Source organism: Cariama cristata, unplaced genomic scaffold (assembly GCF_000690535.1).
Source record: "Cariama cristata isolate BGI_N322 unplaced genomic scaffold, ASM69053v1 scaffold9551, whole genome shotgun sequence".
Taxonomy (NCBI): Eukaryota; Metazoa; Chordata; class Aves; order Cariamiformes; family Cariamidae; genus Cariama; species Cariama cristata.
Window position 1 is genome coordinate 341 of NW_009600980.1, and position 25420 is coordinate 25760.

Genomic DNA, 25420 nt, shown 5'->3' on the forward strand with positions numbered 1-25420 from the left:
GTTGGTTGATGAGAAGCTCAACATGACCCAGTAATGTGCACTTGCAGCCCAGAAAGCCAACGGTATCCTGGGCTGCATCAAAAGAAGCATGACCAGCAGGTCAAGGGAGGTGATTCTGCCCCTCTACTCTGCTCTGGTGAGACCCCAACTGGAGCAGTGCATTCAGATGTGGGGCCCCCAACATAAGAAGGACAGGAACCTGTTGGAGTGGGTCCAGAGGAGGGCCACAAAGATGATCAGAGGGCTCGAGTACCTCTCCTATGAAGACAGGCTGAGAGAGTTGGGGTTGTTCAGCCTGGAGAAGAGAAGGCTCTGAGGAGACCTTCTAGCAGCCTGCCAGTATCTAAAGGGGACCTACAAGAAAGCTGGGGATGGGCTTTTTACAAGGTCATGGAGTGACAGGACAAAGGCAATGCCAGCTAAGATAGAATAAGATAACCAGAAGAAAAGATTAGTTTTCATTTACCGTGTTTGCACTGGATTGTGAAAGATGCCCTAAGCCAGGACAAGTGTTATCAAAGGAGGCACGTTTTTTTACACTTCATTTGGCCTTGTTTTGGGCTCTGGGCTATGACAGTGTTTGGGTTTGAGATAGGATTAGGACCGGCAAAGCTGACCGATTTACACTAGCTGGTACTCAGCTAGTAACCAGGTCAATGATGACCAGTATTTTGCTCCTTTACTGAACGTGGCACCAAACATTTCAAAAGTCTGTGACTGCTGTTTAGAAACTGGGGAGTCTCCATGTTCAATTCCTGAAACACTTGACCGGACTGAGGTTTTTCTCCCATCTTCAGTATTCTTAATAGATAGTAAAAAAAACACTGCTATAGTAAGAAGCTCTTTGTATTTAGTCTCTTACTTTGGAGCAGGCAGAAAAAATGCCTGGAAAGAGATACAGAGGGATACTGAGGGGTAACAGTATGAGTGCTTACTACTTGTTCTCCAATAAACAGGATTTTGCTTTCAATTTTCAACCTACCTGTATTAATGACTAATTTAAACTCATTTACTATTTTGCCAAATTTATCTGTTGGGTTTTTTTCCTTCTTATGGATAACAGGCTTAACATAGTTATAGACTGTAATCATAAGGCCTTTCAGCTTCTGTTTTACTAAGTTAAAGAAATTCAAACATCCTCATGACCTCTTGTAAAGCAAGTTCTCCGTTCTCCCAATCAGCAGAGAAATTTTTTGTTCTCTGAAGGAGAAACTCTATGTAAAAACTATTTTGAATATCAGGAAAAACATCCCTCGCAAATTACAACTCATACACCAGTAGGATTTGTACTCCTAGAAGAAAACCAGCTATATTGAGAGCAGATACACCGGAGCATGGGACTTGAAGCTCACTCACCCTTACAAACTCTCCACTCTCTGTGACTACTTCATCATACTTAATCACACAGATGCTTCAGATGGCATGCTAAATCAGGTACTGTCCATATTGTAAGTTCAGGAAAGCTTTTTGAAATCTTCAACAGCAGGCCCCTGTATATATTTTACCATATCAGCCTTTTCAGCTGTAAATTTACAACCCTATTAATTTCTGTTTTTCACTCTGATTTCTGTCTAACAAAGTAATAATCTTAGGGTTATATGAAATGACCAATGCCTTACAGAAAAATAAATAAGAAACAGTACTTTGTATTGAAAAAATCAATTTTAGTACAGGTAATTTCTGACACACAGATTTTTCACCATCTAACTTTATAGCCAAAAGCTGTTTACTTTCTCCAGTTTGAACCTTTCAGATGCAGTGCCCTCAGAATTCTCTGTCTACACAGCCACTGTCAAAAAGTGAAAGGGGAACTTTTGATTTATGTTAGAGCTTCCAGGAGGCATTTATTTTATTTTCAAATGAAACTATGTATCCAAAAGTATTCAAATGGAAACTACTTCCTCATTGTCTTTAAGTAAGCAAATTCTGTTGACATCAAGAAGTCAATTCTAAGGTTACATACTAGAAGCATGTGACTAGAATTCAAATTATTGGTGTAGTAGTTTCAAGTGGTTGAGTCAGTGAATGTACCTGTCAGGTTTAGGTACCAATTAGAAAGATACCGTATTACACACTGTGTGTTAAAATGTTAATGTATTATAAATACATTAAAATGTATTGCAACTTCTTTTTTTTTTTTTTTTTTTTTTTTACTATACGCATGTGGTAGATTAATTCAAGCATAAAGAGACATAACTACAAGTTGAATTACATAAAGAGGAATGATAGCTCATTATTTAGCTCACCTCAGGAATCTTCCCTATTATTGATTTATTTTCTAATTTTCTAACAATTCACTGATAAAGTTGTTAGAAAATGATTGTAACTAAAGAGGCTAGTTCTGCATGTCTCTGATTCAATGTATCTTTCCAAGAATCCTGCACATCCAACAACGCTATTCAAAGGCAGCATTAAGGCAAGAGAGGAACTCTTTTCTAAATACATCAAAAAAGATGCTGCAGTGAAGTTCATGCCTCAGAACCTGTGTCAATGATCACAAACAACGGAGCATGTAATTTGTGAAGGATCACAACACAGCTAATAAAAGGTGATCCTTACGTTTCAGTTATACACAGAACTAACACATAAAGATGCAAGCAAAACAGAAAAGTTCAAGGAATTAATTGGAACTAAGCAAGGAAACACTTGCTTTAGAGATGTGACATATATTCTAAAAAAATAGCTTTTGGGAGGTGGAATAAGCATTGATAAAATATTCTAATGATTGTGGAAAGGTAATTGGGATTGAATTGAAAAACTAACTTACAGATTCTGCGTGCTCCATTACAGCCAACACAAAGAAGACATATTCTTGACCACTGAGCAGTTGTTTATTCTCAAAGCCACCATAGTACTTCTTATCCCCCAACGTGAACTCCGTAGGAAGAACTTCAAAGTGAGCTGCAATATATGGCTTTAATTCAACTTCCCTCCCAAGACGAATGCTTCTGCGTTTCCTAACTATCTCCTTAAGCAGCTTTAGAACGGGGGAGGGGGGGGAGGGGCAGCGGGGAGGGGAGGAGAGAGAGAGAGAGGAAGAACAGAAAGATAACTGTAAACAATTTTAATGTAACTTATTGACAATGTAATGAGAAAATTTAATGCATGACCAGGAACTGCAAGAGTACAATTTATCCACATTTCATGGGGCATATCAGTATCACTAAATCAGTTCTCGCAAAATCTTCCAATTTCTTGCCATCATTGTTAAGATAAGATACTAGGTAGCAATTGTATTGCCCAGACTACAAACATAAAACAATTAGATCAAATTTCAGTGTCTGACATTGTTGTCTCCAGGGGGAGAAAAAAGCTAATAAAGCACTGTATCTTCTTTGAGGACATATATACACACATAATATACATATATATAGGGGTGTGTATGTGTATATATATATATCTGAACTCACTCACAGAGTAGAATTGTACAATCATTTCTTTTGGAAAAGACCCTTAAGATCATCAAGTGCAATTGTTAACCTAACACTGCCAAGTCCACCACTAAACCATGTCCCTAAGCACTACATCTACATGTCTTTTAAATACCTCCAGGGACGGTGACTCTACCACTTCCCTCGGTAGCCTGTTCCAATGCTTGACAACCCTTTCTGTGAAGAAATTCTTCCTAATATCAAACACAAACCTCCCTGATGCAACTTGAGGCTGTTTCCTCCCATCATATCACTTGTTACTTCGGAGAAGAGGCCGACTCCAACTTTGCTACAACCTCCTTTCAGGTAGTTGTAGAGAGCGATCAGGTCTCCCCTCAGCCTCCTCTTCTCCAGACTAAACCACCCCAGTTCCCTCAGTCGCTCCTCATCAGACTTGTGCTCCAGACCCTTCACCAGCTTAGTTGCCCTTCTTTGGACAGGCTCCAGCATCTCAATGTCTTTCTTGTAGTGGGGGGCCTAAAGCTGAACACACTATTCAAAGTGTCACATCATCAGTGCAGATTTCAAAGGGACAACCAGTTCCCTAATGCATAATAGTATTTTCTTCCTCCCTATGAATATGCAACGTACTTTCTTATGTCCTGTTTGGTATAACAAAACTTAGTAAGTTTTTGTAATTATTTGAAAACTAGGAATAAAAAATAAAAATTCAAAAAACCCCATAAGTTTTAAAAATCAATTTATATTAACTATTTTTAACTTCTTCTGGTAACTCTGAAATATAAACAACTCAATACTAAGTCGGTATGAATAGCTTTTTTTTATTAGTCTCTAACATGAGGACTACTGAGCACTCTGGCAATATTAAATTCCTGAACATTTCAGGGAAAAGAGTGCTTACAAATGTACTTCACAAACAGCAAATGAACTGCATAAGAGTTTATAAATCTATAAACATGTATTACATCCCAAACCTGAAACTGACTGCCATTTTATTTGTTCAGAAGCATGAAAAGTTATGTTCTTCATGGTTTCTATAACACTACGCAACAGACTGGTGATAGGAATAAATAAGAGGACCTATGAATCCTAAGACAACTTTTCTAATGCTAGACTACAAAATATTATCTACCATCCTATCACAAACAACCTACAGTTCAGATTTTAACTGTTTAATCTGGCTTCCAAAATGTAACTTTTCTTTATTTCATAAAATATTTCTTCTGATGAACAAAGCTAGAATTTACATCAGCACATTTACAACAAGATTAGATGCTAGGATCAAACTTGTAAAACATCTACTAACTAATGAAGGAACTTCAGCTCATCTGGTATAATCCATTCATGAATTACTTATTAAATCAGACAAATGCTTATTCAATATCTTTTACGACTTCAGATATACTGGAATTCAACAAATATTAACCTGATTTGATTCTAAGGCCTCTTTATGGTTCCCCTCATTTTTTGCTTAAGAAACTTATTCAAGGTCCTGTAGTCTCAGACTGCAACCCATAAATTTTCCCAAGGTCACAGAAGGCATTTCAGCACACAAACAGTGCTAATACAGTAGATCAGCACAAACTTCATTAGGAGGAGAAGAAAAATCTCCAGAGCTAGATAGAGATCAATAAAAAAAGAGATTAAAATCTAATCTTCACTATATATTTTCATTTTAAAGAACACGTTTAGTCAGGGAAGTTCTCTCTTCCTTCATCTTCTTCCTCAGTGTTAGGTCTTGGCTTAGCAAGCTCATCTTCTTGCCTTCCCCACATGGGATCTCGCATTTTGCAGTTACACAATTAACAATTCTGATACATGTAAAACAATCTACTGTTCACTCTGCTACTGAGACAGAAGCTTTTAATAACGATTACTTTAACACCCCTTTTCATTGAAGTACATATTTCAAATGTAGGCTACAGATAGACACGGAAGTAACCTGTACCACTTTGATCCAAACCTTCTTAGCATTGAGGGCATTTGGATGTCACCCTTTCAAAGATCTACAGCTTTCCAGCTCTAAGACTGAGTCTGTTTTCTGTGGCAAAGATTTTACACTAATTTAACTCTGGGTTTCCACGCTCCAACACGAATGTTGGTATATTGCAATGGATCCCCTGAGCAAAAAAGAACTGGCCATAATTTGAAACTAGAAATTATTATTCATTAGTCTAGGACTCTATTACAATCAGTAGTCCATATTTCTCTTTCATTCTTCCTAAACAGTTTAATGAGTAGCTAGAGTAAATTTGCATGGTATAAAAATGAAGGCAGTAAAGAACTGTAACATTAACAAGATTTCTATTTAGTTGCTTTATTGAAGGTGACTCTCACATCTGTTGGTAACTTCCTATGCCCTAGGTAGAGTTACTGATGGCAGAACATGAGGCAGAGACTAATCTAAGTTTGTTCCAGGTTGTTTCATCCTTTCTAAGATTTGCTGAGGTAAGTACTCTGTGAAAAGTTTGTATCTATATGAAGCCATCTTTTATAAAGGTAACAACAGCTATGCAGAGGGCTGAGCACTGACTATCCTGAAGTCTGCTGAAACACAAAGGTAGATAGATGTGATGTGATAGGTATACTAACTGGAAGTCAGGAACTACAAGTACTGCAGGGTGAGAAGAGGTAGGTGGCTTGAGCCATCCCTGAAGATAACTGATACTTTCATTTATGGGTACAGTTTCCACTGGAACTTGAAGTTATTTGTGTGGCTACCTCAAACAAATTCTTTATTGCATATTTTGAGATTACACTATATTTACAATTTCAATTTTAAATAACTTATAATGAAATGTCAAAGTCCTGCAAGAGTACTGCAATCAAAATTAGACTGAGATTGAAAGGGGAAGAAAAATGTTTGATCTTTATTTCTTTCATTTGAATTAGTAACATAAAATGCATATATTTAACAGATACCAATGCTGAAGTACTGAATTACAGTGGGTGAAGTGATCAGAAACTGAGTTTTGGCTATGAATGCTAAGAGTTAATTAGCCTGAGTCAAACAAAATTTGTTCAACTTTTTCAAAGGTGGTTATTCATCACTTAAGGCCAGCTAAACTTAGGTGTGTTTGTGTGTAGACAAAAATTTTGTCAGTGACATTGACTACACACGACTGAATAGACCTCAGGTAAACCTCTGGCCTCATACATATGTATTTCATATATAAATGGAGTTGTTGCCAAATATCTTTACTTGCACATATATCTCCTGTTGTACTTTATACCAAGATTTCAATAAAATTACTGAATTGATTTAAGACTTAACATGCAGGCTTTTATTTAGGTTTTATTGCTTATAAATCTAAAGTAATCCTACTAGGTAATACTTAGTGCAAATCATAATATTTTGTTTATATTTCATTTATTTGCATGACATATCTATTTAAAGTCACCAGATCTCACAATATTCAAAATAAAATGAAATTTTGAGTTAATAAAAAAGGATTGTATCTTTAATAAATATTTTTCTCAGATACACAATATCATCTAGTCCGTTGTCTGCTCTTTTAAGATTTTGCATTTCTCTTAGTTTTTTTCAGAACTGAGATTCAAGGAACCAGGAAGATTAGGTAAGTACAATAAGGCTGGAAAATCTTTTGGACTGGTCAGTTCTGTGCTGCAGTTAATGCTCCAGAGTAGCATTTTCTGCAAATACTTTTTTTTTTCTGACAATCTAAGCAAAGTATTTGGAATATACTACTTTGGAAAAGCTATTATTCAACCCTTTCTGATACTAGGCAGATATCTGAGGTTGTACTAAAAAAAAAGATATGCACAAGTATCTTCACTTGATCATCAGGAACTATTTGCTCAGAGAGTAGTGTGGTTAGTTTTTGTGGGTTATTTTCCAAATTTATTTATTATGACACTGCTTTCACATGTTTGTCAGGAATAGTACACCTAAAAACAATATGTGTGTGTTTTTTAAGCAAGAAGTAAAATAGTCTTTTAAGTAATTGAAACTGGATGAGTTAGCACGAAATACAGGTGCTGTCTGCTTTTGATTTTTCTCCTACTTAGTACTTACTATATGTATTGGTGGCAATTCTAAAAGATATTTCAAGGGTTTTAGTTCTTTATCAGAAATAATTTTCATTTTCCAGTCAATGCATATCTTATTTCTTCCACCATTAATTCTACAATGTGGTCTCAATTATATCAGTAGAAGTGGGAAACAACCCATCCCAACCCAAATATTTCTGAATTAATAAATGCTCTTTATCAATCTGTTATACAGATTAATGCATCACAACTTGCATGATGATTAAAATGACCCTTTGTTATGAGAATCAGCAAGATCTGTAGAATTTAATTCCCCAAAAGTTCAATGTAATCTGGCACCTGTCTTTTAATCTGTTAATGCTGCTGAATGTGACTACAGTTTTCAGATGTTAAAAGTGGGTGGTAATATTAAATCAGTTTTCCATTACTGCATGGATCTTGCTGTTAGCTCTACTGTTTAACTGTATTTGATGTCACCTAGGACTATGATCATGAGCTGATGGCATTTACAATCTAAGTTATTTTAAAGGGAAGAAGTTAATAGATCAAAGCAAGTCATCACTGCAATTGAATCAAATGAGATAATCACATAAATGAAACTGGTCAAGAGGAAACACAGGCTTCAATCAGTCATTCAGCAGTAATGACAACCATGCCTTCCTTTGAACAGTTGTTTTTAATCTTCTGATTAAGGATCCTCCTGTTGCTGTATGTATTCTTCTTTGCCTTTTCTGATCAGAAAACAAACCAAAGACTAAAAGACTGCTGTTTATATTTTGAAAGCTTCGTACAGCAGTGTTACTTTGGTGAATATCTTTATTTTCTTTACATTTTGGTGCAAACATTGAAACTGATATCCGTTTTGTCAATGGGAAGAGGGAAAAAAACCCTTGTGATTGCTCCCAGATGCTCATTACTTCCCAATGATTGTATTATGGGGAAGCATATGGTGAAGCATCCCTGTAACATAAACCTTTTGAATCCACCAAAAGAAAATAGAAAAATAGATGGGATCCAGTCAAAAGATCACTAAATTTGGAGTAAAGAGATTTACTATGATCTCTGGTCTTTGAATTACAGAGATAGTATATGTACAAATTACCATAGCATCTCAATAAGATCTAACATTCTAGCCAGATATAACACCACCACCACCACCACCTGTCTTTTGTACAGGGCTTTCATATGGAGCTCTCAAAAGAGCCTTACAATGATAAATACTCGTATTATTACGAATTTACAAATTGAAAGAAGACAGACAAGTTCACATAAGCTATACTGTTCTTCAGTAAAACAGAAGACAAGACTGAATGCTGATACTATAGTTTCTGGAATTACCATTATATTAATAACATAATGAATTGATATCTAGTATTACAGGGCTATTAGTGGGCTTATTCCCAAAATGAAAGTACTTCCACCCTTTGGGCTACTGTCATTTATAGTGTTGAATGATGAAACAATGTTGCTCTTTCCTACTTCATTCATTTATTTCTGAGCACAAATTGCCAGTAGAATGTAGACTACGTAAAAGTTTTCTAACCAGAAGCATATGAGAAGCAGGTAAAATACCACAAGAAGGTCAAATGTTAAATTACAGTGCAAATTGCAATTTAGCATTTGTTACAGGCTTAGTAAACACACCGTTAATGAAACAGACCTTTATTAGAGTTCATATAATTGCTGATTAAGCTTTTGCTGACAAATCATTTCACCTCCTGCACTTTTGCATTACGCCTTACAATAGGAAAAGAATAAAATATTAATGCCAACAAAGATCAGACACTTTGTGTGCTTTATTCCAACTCAACATCTTTATTGTCTTCTAATTTAAGTAATTTGAACTTTTGTGTCAGATCCTACAGGCTGATTCAAATATAAATATAAAAAATTCTGACAACCAAAACTTCTAAAACTGGTGAGTTAATTACATAACACTAATAAGATTGTTTCTTTAATAAAGGAGAAGACAACAACAAAAACATACAGTACCTCATCTAGTTCCATTTCATCTGGACTTTCCCACGGTTTGATAAACTTTCCACGAGACCTCTTCAAAGGCACAATAACTATGTAATAACCTCTGTAAAGGAAACGGTTGGACAAAAGTGAAGTTGAAGGAAAAGGAATAGATAAATTGATGGAGTAGGTGTCTGTTCAGAGGAACTTAAAAGAACATCGGTGTGTTGACAGCAAACTTTTGCACATTATTATGCCACTGCAGCCTTCCAAACATAAAGATTCACACTCTTGAAACCACATCCATTGCAAAACATTTGACAAACAAATGGCACTAATTACCTGGCTTTTCATGTAAACATATAAATATGTATATGAAACTTTAATTATAATGTTCTAAAATGCCTACATATTTGACTGCAGTTTATTATTTAATTTGAAATACAAGAGTATTGGGATATTTGTGCCTTGCCACCATCACACTGGGAAAAAACCCAGTCCCCTAAATTGAAACATATTACCGTATATTTAAATCTCAATTATCACTGCATCTTCCCCATTTCTAGGAACATTCATAATAGTAGGTTAACATAATGTATTTGTTGATGCCAATACTACTATAAACAGAAAATAAAGACATAGCATACAGTCCACCCACACACTCTTTGCTTTTGAGTATCAACCACCATCAGCTTTATCTACTGAAGTATTCTGTTCACAGTCATAGACAAGACAGCTTGATGTATGCTCTCTTTACAGCTAGGATTTGCAAATTACATAAATCAGTTTTCCTCAGAAACATTTTCTTGAAAATATCTTCCTCCTCTCACCCCCATGGAGACTAGTAAATTATACTTTCTAGTATAATAGAGATACGGCACTTTCCTTGTTTCCTTCACAAAGCCAACATACATGTCAGGCAGTTCCATAATTTCACATTAGTATATGGAAAGAAGCAGTAGAATCACAAAGTGGGACATTCAGGATAGTATAATATACATCTTGATAAATGCAATTGTCAAAAAGTCAAGCACTCTCCATCTCAGAGGAGTGGGAAAGAAGCTGCTCTCCTTTGTTTCTAGAAACAATAGAGCTTATTAAGAAGGTGTGTCTGGCTCTCCATTATGGAGGATAATTTTAGTGTCTCATGGACCACCTTCTCGTCTTCCAATCTGCCATATTTTACAGCCTATTCAACCTTCTGCAGCACTAACTATTCATTTTACTCAAGCAATGCCATTGAAAAACCCGAAGTAAACAATGCAAGACAGTCTACAGAAAAGGACTTGCCTTACAATTAATCACAAATTATCTTAGTCTAAATTGACTCTATATACTGTCTTTCTTCCGTAACAGTGCACGTCATTGCTCTATTTTAATCGTCTCTTCTCAATTAAAGCTCCTTCCCATAAAAGAAATGTAACAAAATTTTAGATTTTTAACTACTGTAGTAAATGCACATACTTATTAATTCTTGTGTTAAGAAATTTGAGAAATTTCTCCATGGAAATGCTGAGCTCCAACACAAAGTGGTGGAAACAAGAAGTGTTTGTGACAGGTTTTTAACTGCTACTCACTTGCTGTATTCCAGTATTTAAATAAAATCTGCAGCATGCATTCTTATAGCAACAATATAACAAATTATCTTTTACACTGATGTCCTCATTCAAAGCTGGTAAGGCTGGTTGAACCCAGATTTTAAAACTGAGTATGTATTTTAAAAATCCTTTTGTTACATGAATAAAAAATCCTAGTGAGTGATGATATATCCATGTATACAATAAGCACAAGCTACATTCCTTTTCTTTGACAGATGTCTAAGAATCAAGACAAAAAGCAATTGAGAATTGGCCCCTATATGTCTTTCAGACATTGAAGATAGATCTGCTGGATGAACTGCACAGCAGTCCCTCACTTATCCTTTTTTTAGCTTCTTGTTCTTTTTCAGCTAACATTGTTAATATTTTCTTTTTCAATCAAGAAACACCCAGCATGTAAATGTTACTTTCACACTCTTGCACACTTTCTTCATGCATGCCTCCCACTCACAACGTTGATCAGCCACTAAGACTTTCAGCATATAGAGTATTTTAAAGCTGAAAGTAGAAGTACACCAACAGCAAGCAGAGAAATGAAACTGTTCACACAAATATACAATGCTACAAACTGTAAAAGACAACAAAGTTCTATTATTCTAGCTAACTCCAGAAGATGCAGCATCTCTTTAAAAACATATTTTACTATTTACATTATTATTTGCTTGTTCGTTTTGAGCTTTTTTTTTTCGGGGTGGGGGGGAGAGGGTGAGAAATGGAGGGTTTGCTTGGATATTGCTTGAACTACTGAGTATTACAAAATGCCAAAGTGGTCTATAAAATCCTATTTCTACCTAAGACTTTGCAAAGATGGAGAAGATTCACAGAAACATGAATTGTCCTTTATACATAAAAATTGTTTTAGATTAGCCCAAATTACAACAGGAAAATGAAAAAATTATTCACTTGAGTTGACACTAGCAAAAGTGATCCATTTTACCTAGCATAAGGTGAGCTCTGCTCCAATTTCTATGCTGTATCAAACATTGAGATAATGACAATTACTTCTAACATCTTTAATAAATTACAAAGGCTTTTATAACATTACCCTCAGTCCCATTAGTATTTATCTGTAACTCATTAGAGCAAACCATCAGCCTGAAGAAGAGGAGACTAAGTAGAGATCTCATCACTGTCTACAGCTTCCTCATGAGGGGAAGCGGAGGGACAGGCGCTGATCTCTTCTCTCTGGTGACCAATGATAGGACCTGGGGGAATGGTATGAAGATGTGCCAGGGGAGGTTTATTTTGGATATTAGGAAAAGGTTCTTCACCCAAAGGGTGGTCGAGCACTGGAATAGGCTCCCCGAGAAAGTAGTTACGGTGACAAGCTTGACAGTACTCAAGCAGAATTTGGATAACACCCTCAGACACATAGTGTGAATTTTCAGGGTTGTCCTGTGCAGAGACAGGGGTTGGACTCAATGATCCTTGTGGGTCCCTTCCAACTCAGGAGATTCTACAATTCTATGATTCTATGATTAACTGTTTCACCTTCTGTGTAATTAGTATTATTGAAAGATTCTCAGCGTGCATAGTACTTCATAGTAAGATAGAGACAATCCTGAGCATATAATTTACCCATAGAGGAACAGCAACTGTAAAAATGTCAATGTAACTATTACACAAAATTGTTCTTCCCATACAAAGACTTTTACAGCTGTAACAATCGTACTTATTCTAGCAAGCATCAGGTAAGCTTTTTGTGTTAAGAATGTAGTGGCTTTGGTATGCCCGCTTCCAAGTGTCAAGTCAATTTTTTTTGTTGTTGTTTTCTTTTTCTGTCTCAGGCCTGATCACTTCTTCTTAAGAAATAGATACAGAAGGACGAGTTACATTATTTGCAAAATTGGCAGTTAGATCCCATAGGTTTAACGTACCTTTCCTGATGTCACTTAGCCTCTTTCATTTTTTTACACTACATAAAAGGAAAGGCATCTGCTCTTTTTCCACCGCTATCTTCTGTTATTGTTTGACCAGCTACCCTGCACTTTGTGAATGCTCTCTGTCATAAATCTTTTTTGAACTCATTCCGTTTTCAGTCTTCCTTAGCTGCATTTGTTACTGACCGCATCTTACTCAATTTAATGATAATGGCTACATTTTTCAGTTTTTCATCCTTCTAATGTCTCAAAGTCATTTCTTTCTTGACCTCAGCTGCCTCAAAATCCTCAGTCAGTAATGAAAAAGGGAAGCAGCTTTCTACAAAGCCATCAGTAAAAATCCACCAGGGAGAGGACAAGTTGAATCCCCAACAATATTTAATGACTTGCTCATTTTCCTCCCCATTTCCTTTACATTACACATGGGAACCTTATAGACCAACAAGAATCACTATAAGTAGAGCAATAACACTTATTGATTGTACCATGCTTCATGTTTTCTTGGCAAATCTTTATTGTCTAACCTTTCTAATCCCTGCTGACCGTGTGCTGTCAGCTCTTTAGTCCTATTTCTGCTGCTTAAATCTCCACAGCACCTTTTCCCCCAAAATCTAACTAACCTCCAGTAAACTCTCTGCCAATTTTATGTTGTTTTTTTTTTTTTCCCCACAATCTCCTGTTTTCTTTCTGGGACCAGTGGAGAGAACCTGAGATTTTTCTTTTAATAAAAATCTTCAGAACTAATTAACCTGAATTAAGGTAAGTGCAGTAACAATTCTTTAAAACTTCACATAGTCCTAGAATGACTGAACCTGAGTACTTTAAGGTACTGTAGCAGGGCAGCTACCCATCAACGGGTTATCCATTCTTCTTGAGAGGATACATTGTTCAAAACACAACTGGCTTCCTTAATTCCTCTTTGCTACTTGAAATCAGTGATGAAACACAAAAGTACTCTGAGAAACAACTACAGACTGAAGGGCAATCCTTCTCCATATATTTCCATCTAGATTTTACTCAGTCTTACATACTTGGCTAAGAGACAAACTTACAGAATAGTTCAAGTTGGAAGGAACCTATAACGATCATCTAGTCTAACCACCCGGCCACTTGAGGGCTGACCAAAAGTTAAAGCAAATTATTAAGGGCATTGTCCAAATGCCTCTTAAACACTGACAGTCCTGGAGCACTGATCACCTCTCTAGGAAGCCTGTTCCAGTGTTCGATCACCTTCTCTGTAAAGAAATGTTTCCTAATGTCATCTGAACTTCCCCTAATGCAGCTTGGAAACATTCCGATATGTCCTATCACTGGATACCAGGGAGAAGACATCAGCACCTCCCTTTCCAGTTCCCCACCTCAGGAAGCTGTAGAGAGCAATGAGGTCACCTCTCAGTCTCCTTTACTGCAAAGCAGACAAACCCAGAGTCCTCAGATGCTCCTCATAGGACACGCCTTCTATCCCTTTCATCAGCTTTGCTGCCCTCCTCTGGATGCATTTAAGTACCTTAACAAGAATCTGGCATTTTTCTTATTAAATTTCATGCCATTGACGATTGCCCAAGCTCCACTCTATCTAGATGCCTCTGCAAGGCCTCTTGTCTCTTGAGAGAGTCAACAGTACCTCCCATTTTAGTATCACCAAATATTAGTCCAATATTAGTCCAAGTACTACTGTGAGTGCTGTACTCTCTGTACTGTTACGAAGAATAAAGCCCTGGTCCACCATTATAGCTCTAGATTTTATTAACAGTAAGAATAATCATCTTTCTGGAGATAAAACCAATGGTGCATCATCATTCACTCACTTTATATTCTCATTTGAAGGTACTTCTGGAAGTTCCACAGTTATCATGCCATCTAAGTTGGTCTTTCCAATGAAGACTGGCTTGGTGCGAAGCACATCTGGCGCAGTCTTTGCTGTCACTCTGTGCTGAAGCCCTCCAGCACTATTCCCTCTGTTCGTCAGCACAAATGAATATGACGTCTCTGGCTTCAAGTTAGTGATCAGCTTTTGAGTAGCACGTCCATCAACCTCCACCACCATTTTCCCATCATCATAAAGGATCTAAATGAATATATAAATTGAAGGTGCTTTTGGTTACTAAGAGAAGGCAACTGATAACGTCACTAGCTATAAATTTAAAATGAAAGTTACTGGGCATTTTAGGCTGTAAGATAGTGCAGAGTTCACTACTGCAATAAAACTTACTCAGTTTCAGGGGAAAAAAAGTACTGCATTAATTTAAAGCAGTGTAACTACTCCTAAAATCCAGTTTCACTTACTCAAATTCCGTAGTTTTGCTTGAACACAGTATTTATATCAAGGTACAATTGTTGTTAAAGGTACCTTGACTTTTTCATTCACGCTCCTTATTCAGAAAAGTTGTTGAAACATTCAGTTCATTAACTACTGCTCTTCACTTGCTACTGCCTGAGATGACACAAGTGATGAAGAAAGATGCAGGAGAAATGCCAGCCAGACTGCAGGTTCATTGAGTCTCTTTATCTGGCTAAAGCTATAGTTAGTGGAGTAAAAGAATTATAACGCAAAAATGTGTTGTGGTAAATGTGAGGAGACAAAAATCAGAATAGTATTCAGCTACAGTCATTAGAGAAATTACTAAAAAAAAGAAGAAAATTAATCTTCTCTTTCATAGTTTTGTCTAAAATATAGTAGCAACAAACTACACACTAGCAAGGTGTTCATAGCAGGCATAGTAACAAGCTTGAGCCTGATTTGGTAATACTGCTGCAACGGTGGAAAGCTTATATCGCCAAATGACGGAATTTAAGAGTTTGGGTCAGTACTGCCGATTAGTTTGCATTCTTAAATACAGCAATATCAAAAAAATCCACATGTTCAGTAAGCTACTTAACCAGATGAATGACAACTTCTAGTTTCTGTATTTTCTCTTGTACAAATGGAAAGTAACTTACTTTGAAAGGCAAGGCTGAATTGTAATTTTCTGGAATTTCCCAGGACAGCAAAACAGAAGTCTTCATTACTGCTTTAACATGAAAATTTTTTGCAAACACTGCTGGAAAAAAAGAAACAATGTATATAAACAACATCTTGGAGTTTAGATCTTGTCATGTTTCCACTGCTATCTGGGAGTATTAGCTTTCCATTTAGGTAGAAAACCAAAAAGGATTCAATTCTCCTACCTGTTTGTTCATATTTAAATATCACATTTTAACTCATTCTCACTCTTATCTAGTGACAATGCAACAAGTACATTTTCCTTACCTGAAAGAATTGTGAAGATGTTAGCCAGAACTTGCTTGGCAAGGGACAACTGAATTCTAAGGCATCCAAAACATAGTAAGATTTACATACTTTACCTTTTGTGTTTGATGAACCTATTTTTATGAATGGGCCGGTCAGTTTTATTTACAGCTTCAAAAACACTGATATCCAAAGACTGATACTCCTTTAAAGGGCAACGTCATAAGCAGACAAATCCTACCTTGATCCACGGGTAGTGTCCTGAACTGGACACTTGGACTATACGGACCAGGCCCTTTGCTTGTGTGGGCACGTACTTTTACATCATATGTGGTATCTGGTTTTAAGCCAGAAAGTGTCATAGTGGTATCAGCAGGAACAACAGGGAGTTCAACTGGCTGGTGAGCAAGATTGATATCTCTGTACAAGATGGTATATTTGGTGATAATACCATTTCTCTCTGCCAAGAGTGGCATCTGCCAAGTTAATTGAACTGATGTAGAAGTAGAGCTTTCCGAGTGGAGATTTTGGGGAAATCCACTGGGTACCTCTTCAGGAATAGAAATCTCTTTAACCATCTCCTCCCCAAAGCCCACTTTATTTTTAGCTGAGAGCCTGAAGACATAAGAAGCTCCTTTGTGAATGTCTGTGGCTGTGAAGTGATCTTCCTTCTCTGAGAACTCCATGGTCGTAAATGTATCCATGTCTTTGCGACCAAACTTCAGGCGATAACCCTGCAGCGGGCCAAAAGTGTCCACAGGTGGATGCCACTGAATTAGAGCGGTGTTCATCTGTGTGTGGCTAATCACAAGCCGAGGTTTGCCTGGAACTGTAGCACAATGTTATTTAAAGATGATAAATACAAACAGAATTGCATGTACATTGCATGTACAATTCCTGAGGCTAGTCTTAGCAGGAATCGGGAAAAATTTTCTCTTCTCTTACTGTTAGTTCCCCAAATTACTGTCTAATGGAAGACATAATGTCTGCCTATGAACTACAATAGTAAAGCCATTTACTGTTTGCTGTCTTCTTCCCTTACCATTATTTCTAAATACAGAGAACACTCAGAGGCACAGGACTTAGGAACACAAGTCAAGAAGTAAAACTTCAAACAGACATCTTATGAATGGTTCTGTCTCACTTACAAATCCTTGCTTGCAAAAAAAGAGTACTGTCATAAGTATTCGTTAATTTAACCCAAGGCACAATTCTGCCATTCCTGTAAATGGAAAAATAATTTATGATAATAATAGTAGTAGTAGTAGTAGTAGTAATAATGGAGAAATTACAGGTTTCTAGATGTGTCTAACATAACTTTTGCCACGGACAGTTAAAATGTGGTAGAAGGGAAGTCAGACCAACCTTGTAATCCACAATCATTACTACGTATGACAGAACACTATCATTCCACTCTCCATACACAAATCACCTCCAGCATGGACTGTTTCAGCTTGGAGTGGTAGCACAGTTCAGAATTTAATTTCTTGACTATCCTGGCTTATCACATATGATTTAGTTTCCATCATAGTCTTGGTGCACATGAACTGGGTTTCTTCTGAAGAAGACTAAACTGGAAGCTCTTCTTAACCTGCACACTAGATACATTCAAATTCTTAATTGGGACCTATTGTTCCAAACTGGTAAGTCTTTCACAGTTCAGACTCTAAGTTCAGTGAGTCAAAGGATTGAATTAGCCCTCACTGATGGGGAAATCCCATTATACAACTTATACAGTGTATATTTTTGGAGTCCTGATATCAATTGCTCTCATTTACTGTTTCTATTTAATTTATATATGTATTTTCATTTATTCATTTGTTCATATTCAGTTATACACATATGTATTTCATTTATATTTTCATTAATATTTCTATTTCAAAATAGTCTGTTTCTATTACAATGACTTATTTGATAATGAAGCATATTCATAACTATTTAGAAATTTGGTGTTCTTTGTGTACCAATGCCTGACAAGTCAAGAGACTAGAATAGTTTTGCGAGTAGTACTGTCATGATAACATAGCCTTCCACGAAGACTAATTAGTTCCATCTGCATTCAAAGCCTTCCCACGTGAATGTAACTGCTGCACTGTGAGCTCTGGTTCTTGTATTTAAACATTTCAATGGATTTTATTCCTTATTTTCAGTTCTCAGGTACCCAGCAAATCAGATTCTTATTGTCAGAAGTTGTGACAACCAATCCATAATGAATCAGGAATAAGAAGGGAGGAATAGCATGGCTTGAGGAAAATTCTGTATTTAATGAGCTCTTTCCTCATCATAGCTGTCATAAGTTGTCACATTGCTTCTAATTGCATAAGAATTATGACTAGTTTTTATATAAATTTTCCAAATATCCTTCCTTTAATGTCTTACTTTGCCTGCAAGTATTATTCCCAGGAATTTTGTAAGTTTTTTCCTACACTTCCTGCTGCGTAAAGAGTATCTCTCTGATTAGTTCTGACTTTTCCTCATTGACTATTACGAGCCTTTATGGAACAAAGAAAAGGCTGTGAAGGCCTATTGCAGGTTGTATTTTTCTCTACATTATAACTTTTACTGAAACCAATGGAGCATATGAAAGAGAAGAAGAGTTCAAACAAATAGAATAATAACTCCTTCAGCTTTCTAGAGGAGAGACGGCTGGAAGGTGTCACTAAATTATGTTTGTGATAAATTGCTTTTTTTTCTTCCAGCAGACCTCACAGTTAAAACTATTTTTTAATGTTTGTGGTAACTACAGAGAAAGAAAGAAATAACTACTTGCTCTTGAAGAGCATAGGAGAACTAATAAAGCTTACTTATCCAATAAAATACCCTGGGATTAAAATGGTAAACAACAACGTTTACTTTTTTTTTTAATATGAAGTCTATCTGATTTTGTGAAGTGTATGAATTTCCTTTTCACTAACATGCAACTATTGATACAGAAAGAAAATATTTTCCTCTCTCTCTTTTTATTTCCAGATAGCTTTCACTTAACATTTTCTTTTACCATGATCACTTGCGAATATTACAGTCTTGTGGGACAAACGGCAGGATTCTCTGCAGTCCTATATACAGTAGCATCATGGAATAGCTCTATCTTGAAACTTCTGCTAATAATACCCGAATTTGCCATGAACCCAAATGAAGTGAAATTGCCCGTGAAAAAATATGTTCTGTGATCTAGTGAAATCCACCTCCATTACTACATTAATGCATCATTAATGCCTGATGTATTCTCATAGAAAGACAGTGCGCTGGAAACTCTTAGTACTGACCATATTTATTGTCTCGTTTTTCAAAAACCTGCATAGGAATTTTCCTTATAAAAAGAGCTCAACCACAGCAAGCTGTAACAGCAAGTGAAAAGGTGTTCGTACAACCTGGAATGTATAAAGGAGCAATATGGTAATTAGCTGTTATCCTAGAGATCAGAAACAAACATTACTTGTCCACAAGGTGAAGCAAACAGCAAGAATAGTGTAATATGTATTACATTTACAGTTATGTCTCTGATTCTCGATTGCTGTTGAGTCACTTGGTGTACCATGGGACATGGGATTTGTTTGGCTTTCTAAAGTAGAAGCATCAGAGATCTTGGAAGAGTGAAACACGAATAGTAAATAAGGACTAAATGCACAGAAGCTTTATGTTTTGCAAGTAGGTTTGCCTAGCCTATGTTTATGCCTAGGAACCAGTCAAATCATAATCTATATAATTGTGTTTATTTACATTGGGAACTGAACTTTAAAAAGAATAATGGATCAAATGCCTTTTTTATTAAATCAAGTACAAATGCAAGGGAGAAGTATATATCACTTTTTTTCCCAGACCATGAGAATTCAGCATCAGTCAAGAGTGATACCTAGAAGATACTTTAAAATTTGAAATGAAACCATATGATATATCTAGCCACCAAGACTGTGATTTTTCCAAGGAAGCTGATGAGACAAGGATATAGATGTTTCTGATATTAGTACAAGATGTGCTTTACATTCAGTGATTGTTTTAAAAATTGAGTCAATCAGAATAAATACAAATATATATGCCGTTTGGACTTTCAGTATGAACAGTACATTGTTATTAAGAGAGCTTGTAATGGTGCTACAAAGGCTTCCATGTGATTGTGAAAGAATATCCTTAACGGCTTCACTACAAAACCCAGAAAATGAACACCTACAGGCTGTGAACATCTACAGGTGAACACCACGCTAAGGCTGTGGTGGCATCATTTGGCTAAGTTCTGCCACAGTGAACCATTTAAACTTAAAAAATCTTGTTCTTCATCTAAAAGCAATTCAGTTTGTCCTGTCAGTGCTAACTGAATCAGCTGAATTGGTCACACAGTCAGATACCTACCATCTAGTACCACCTGTGATCAAACGCAGACTAAACACAGTGGCACAGCATATTTTGTCCCAGTTCATGCCTCAAATTGCTACTGAAGCAATATGGGTTTCAGGGTTTCACAGGCTGGACTTTCATTCTGTTTTCTAATCATCTGCTTTGATAATGATATTCTTCTGAGATAAGTTGTGACTGTCATATGGATTGGTTCTTTCAACATTCCCAATGACAGGCAGCAGCATTGCTGCCCTCACAAAGATCAGGAAGGCCCTTCACAAGTTTTTCAAATATCCTTCTCAGCTCTAATTTCTATTTTTTACTCTCCAAGAAGACAACGATCATAATGGAAGAGCTACTAGAAAGTATAAAGTTCAGTACTACATTTTGGCCACATCTTGAACTGAGAAAGGGACAAAGGGAGACACTGGTTCTGTTTTAATCTAAATAAATAAAGGGCCAAATACTGAAACAGAAAATCCTACATCCTATAAACACAACAGGAGACTTCCAGATAGTAGGAGAAAAATACTAGCAGAAGTCAAAGGATTTTTTCAGACATTAATGGCTATGTGAGTATTACCTGCACCAGTAGTAGATACAAGTTTGGGCTTGCTGCGTGCTCCATCACCTTTTGTTGTATAGGCTGTCACAGTGAATGAGTATGTAGTTTCAGGCTGAAGCCCAGAAATTATCATTTCCTAAGATGAAATTAAACAAGAACAATTAATTAAAACCTGTTTTAATTGTTTTCCAGGACAGCACAGAAAGTTCCTTCAGACAACACCTGTATATTACATATAGTGCGCACGCTTTTGTGCTGCTGGCTGTGATAGCAAGCATTTGAGAGCACCAACAGACAGTTCTATGTGAAATACTTCATAATGCAAGGTGTTCCACTCTCTTAAGCAATAAAAGACAGCACACTTCTAAATAGTATGCCTCAGGTAGACAAGGCACAAGGCCAAAGGCTTAGTGGTGTAAACACTGAAGAAAGCCTTCTGAAATACCTTGCCTGAGGAATACTACCAATATTGTGAAATGCATGCATGTGAGATATGAGAAACTCCATTTAACTTAGTCATTTACAGGACATCACTGATATAGTTATAAAATGCCTAGTAAGAAAAGTGTTGTGTTTGTATCCACACTTTGTAAGTAATGATGGTTTAGCTGAACAAGAAAGCCTTACTACTTTTGTAACACTTTAATTGCAACTTGTGTCACTGGTTGAATACTACATCTAAACATCTCAAAGGACTTCAGAAACAACACTCTCTTCAAATCTAAACGAACTACCTAAAACACCATTAAAAATCTGGTCAGAGAATAAATCTGATGGCCCTCAAACAAACAACAGCTGCTACAAAACAAGTAGCTCTTCAGCTAGTACAAGTGAACAGGAGAAGGATCAAACTGTAAGTATCAAAGCAAGGGCAATCTTTTTATACATGCTTGTGCACACACATGTATACATATGCAGAAGATGGTGAAGGACCAGCCACCTGACATGAAGTGAACTTATGTCATGCTATAAAGGCAGCCAGAGGAATTTAAGCCCGGACACTTATGATATAAATTTTATATGCAAATAAAAAAGGACAGTATTTGGACACAACTGACTGGCCCAAAGTTCCTGACTCATCAGCTTCCAGTGTGTAACCACTGGACTACTCCTTTGCATTTTCACATGCCTGAATGGATTTACATTAAATTTCACTGCTGCCAGAGAGATGGTATATTTACGTGTCTAGAATACATCGCAAATGTGCAATCACATACCCCTCATATGCAACAACGATGAAAGCTAATATAAAAATTATAGATCAGACTATCCACAGTAAATGGATTTTTCAAGATAGTGGGTACAGATGTGATTAGAATTTGGCATTGTATTTATAGTCAGTTATTAGCAACACAGTCATAATACGGTAACGATCAGGAGTGGGCAAAATAGCTCAAATAAAATAAAAACACATTAAAAAAACCTACAAAAACCACACCTCCTTAGACTCTATTTCAGAATTAAATTGACCCTAAAGGTCAAAATCAGTAAGACAAACTTGTCATCTTTCATAAGGAAACTGCATCTCATATTAACAGAATAAAATTGTAAAAGGCAAAAAAAGTTGCTATCCTTTTAAACAGTGATGAAGATATTAGACTCATATAAAACAAACAGTACTTTATGGTGTAAAAGATATGATTACATGTAGTGTTGTTGTTAAAAGTGTGATTTGGATACATCAGACACTATTACTTAGGCATAAACACTACAGGGCATTTGGATTTCTTGATAGGATACAAAATACAATTATCAAACTACCAAAAAGAAAGCAAAACTGACTTCAACTTTGAGCTACACAAAAAAACATTAACCTTAAAATGAATACAGAAAAATCTGACTATTGCTATGCAACTCTGAACCACTTTTGTTTTATTTTACTAACACCTTGTAAAGAGGAAATTGTGAGGTAAAGTTAGTGACAGCCACCAAAAAGAAGAAAACTCAAATCAGTTCTGTACATTTCAGCATCATGCTAAACCCCAGAACAAGCAAGCAACAGTATACCCACTCTCCCTGGAAAAGGAAAAAAAAAAAGAAAAGAAGTGCCATAAGGGAAAAATCCTTTGATATTAGGAGCATGCATTTGTGCAAATGACAAAAGAAACAAAAGAAAACTGAAGAAAGCTCAAAAAAAAAAAAAAAAAAAAGGATGCTACAAGCAAACAAGCAGAAAGAAAAAAAATTCCAAATCCAACACACAGTTTTTCTGGCCAGTCAAAAAGTACTCACATGTTCAGCAGTATCATCATATTCCCACTGATTGAGAGTAAAGAAAGTTGGAAGGAAAAACAAAAAAAGAGTTTTGTACCCTGACTGAGGTAATGATTTCTTCTTAATACTAATATAAATATGAAAGATGTCTGGAAAAATCATGTACAATTTGAATTAATAATTTAGAGTCTTGTAGCATTCGGTTTATTTAATTACGTTACTAAGCTATATGCGTGAGCCTCTTAAATGAATCCAACGCTTTATTTAAATCAATAGCAGCATTTTTTACTCTTGAAACCTAACCACACTGATCTTTTACCATCAAGGTCTTCATACCTGCATAAACCCTGATCACATGTATCATAGAAGTATGATAGGCAGGAAGGAGTGGCAGGAGGAGAAAGGAGGTGACGATCCAGAGTGAACCAATGGCAAACAGGCAAGTCAAAGCCAAACTTGATAAAAAACAAACAAGATTTTGCCTTTATGACATTTGGGCTCTAATATGTCATGTAGTCTCCTGTTTCTGACCTTCTACTGTTTAAAATTATTTTAAACTACTACCACACAGAAATTGAAAGTGAACATCTGTGCAAAGAAGGAGAGAACTAAAGCACACCAACATTTCCTTTTCCATCTCCTCTCCATTTTCCCTTTCCCTTCCACCTCCCACCTGTTTCCACCTTTCTGTCCACTGAATTTAAGCTGTAAGAACACCATGTTTTACAAAATAGGTAAGTAAGTACATATGAATAGATAGACGGACTGGCAGGTAAAACTGCAACTGCAACAAAGGCAAACTGTAATCTCTAGGAACAGAGAACACTTTTAGATTAAGGTGTAGGAGACCTGTTCTCAGAAAAGGTATCTGCAGAGCTGAAATTTAGAACTATGACTGGAAGAAGAAACAAAAGTTGCCAAAAACGTGAAATGCTTAAGAGGCAATTGTAACTCTTCAATTTATGCTAGGTTGATAATTTCTTCTAATTTCCAGTCATTCTAGTCATAAATTGAGAACTAGCAGTGAGAGGTGGGTACTTGGTAATAGTTTCAATGTAGGATGATTCCTCCAGTACCAGGAGCTTTGGGAATCTTCAGTTTACAGAGCGCTAGTGTATCCCAATCAGTAAAATTCCTTTCTGAGAAGCTTTTTAAACATCATGTGATCAGGCTTTTGTTTTCATCATGTCTCATAATTTATAAAACAGACAGGAAATTTTGCAATATGAGTAACCCCATACCTATTTAAACTAAGCTCCTCATTTTATTGCAGACTTATTGATATGAATAACGACAAGCATAAATACCTTGGTGATTTCTAAAGTGGCACTAATAAACTCATTTCCTGTGAAACACGCGGTGAGGTGGATATATGCTGATGACAATAAAACCCGTAAATATTGGCTAAGATAGGCTTCTAATGATTCTACATTCTCCACTGAAACCAAGAAATATCAGATGGATGGATCAGGTAGTGCACAGTTTGCCACATTGACTGTGACCTGGCTCAGATCTCCCTGATGCTTTAAAACTTCACAGCACAGGTATAGGGTGAAGTGTCCAGGTTTAAGGGAGCCAGCAGAATGACACAGTTTAGCATTTAGTTGCAAACCTATATAGAAAAGGGTGCCTAGGTTTGGCCTAAGGATCTTTAAATGAAAGTATTCTGAAAAAAACTTGTTAAAACAGATATGAAAAAGGTTAGCTGGTAGGCTGAAATACAGAAAGAACAAACAAAAGGCAGTTCTGGATATCTCTTTGGTACACAAAATGTTTTCACTGTGACCTAGAAAAGAACATAAAATGCCCTAATTACCTGTGCATCAGCCAGCATGACATCCTTCAGCATGGGCTGACCCTTTGGCTCTCCATTTTCCATCCTCACATAGTGGACCTGGTATCCTCGGATCTGACCATGCTGCTTATTGGGTACAGGTGAGCGCCATGACACTTTAACAGCAGTAGAGTTGACAGCCTCTACCTCGACTTTGCGAGGAGGACCACTAGGAACTGGAACAACATCATTGGATAGAAGAAAATTACAGGCACCTGTCCCACCCATGCCTTTTGCTTTTTCTTTTTAAAGGGCAGACTCACTATGTTTTCTTTGAAGAACACAAATTGTTCAACAAATGAAAATGCTCAACCAATCTGCTCTACCTTTCAGTGAAAAGGTCAAAAAACATGACTGATGCAAAAAATGGAAGAAAAAGGAGTATTAGAGAAATAGAAAAACATGT

General features: G+C 36.5%; 1 protein-coding gene across 1 annotated transcript in view; it reads right to left on the bottom strand.

Moving 5' to 3' along the window:
* Window positions 1-625: 625 nt before the first annotated feature.
* LOC104169351 (receptor-type tyrosine-protein phosphatase delta-like) overlaps window positions 626-25420 on the bottom strand; it is a gene marked incomplete at its 3' end in the record, with an annotated part of 43817 nt that continues 19022 nt past the window's right edge. Inside the window, exons 7-15 of the mRNA XM_009710254.1 lie at window positions 24997-25190; window positions 23199-23225; window positions 20985-21102; window positions 16311-16898; window positions 15781-15878; window positions 14649-14908; window positions 9396-9486; window positions 2768-2977; window positions 626-801 (exon numbers count right to left, since the gene is read on the bottom strand). Coding sequence (XP_009708556.1) covers window positions 626-801; window positions 2768-2977; window positions 9396-9486; window positions 14649-14908; window positions 15781-15878; window positions 16311-16898; window positions 20985-21102; window positions 23199-23225; window positions 24997-25190 — 1762 coding nt within the window. The remainder of the gene's footprint in view (window positions 802-2767; window positions 2978-9395; window positions 9487-14648; window positions 14909-15780; window positions 15879-16310; window positions 16899-20984; window positions 21103-23198; window positions 23226-24996; window positions 25191-25420) is intronic.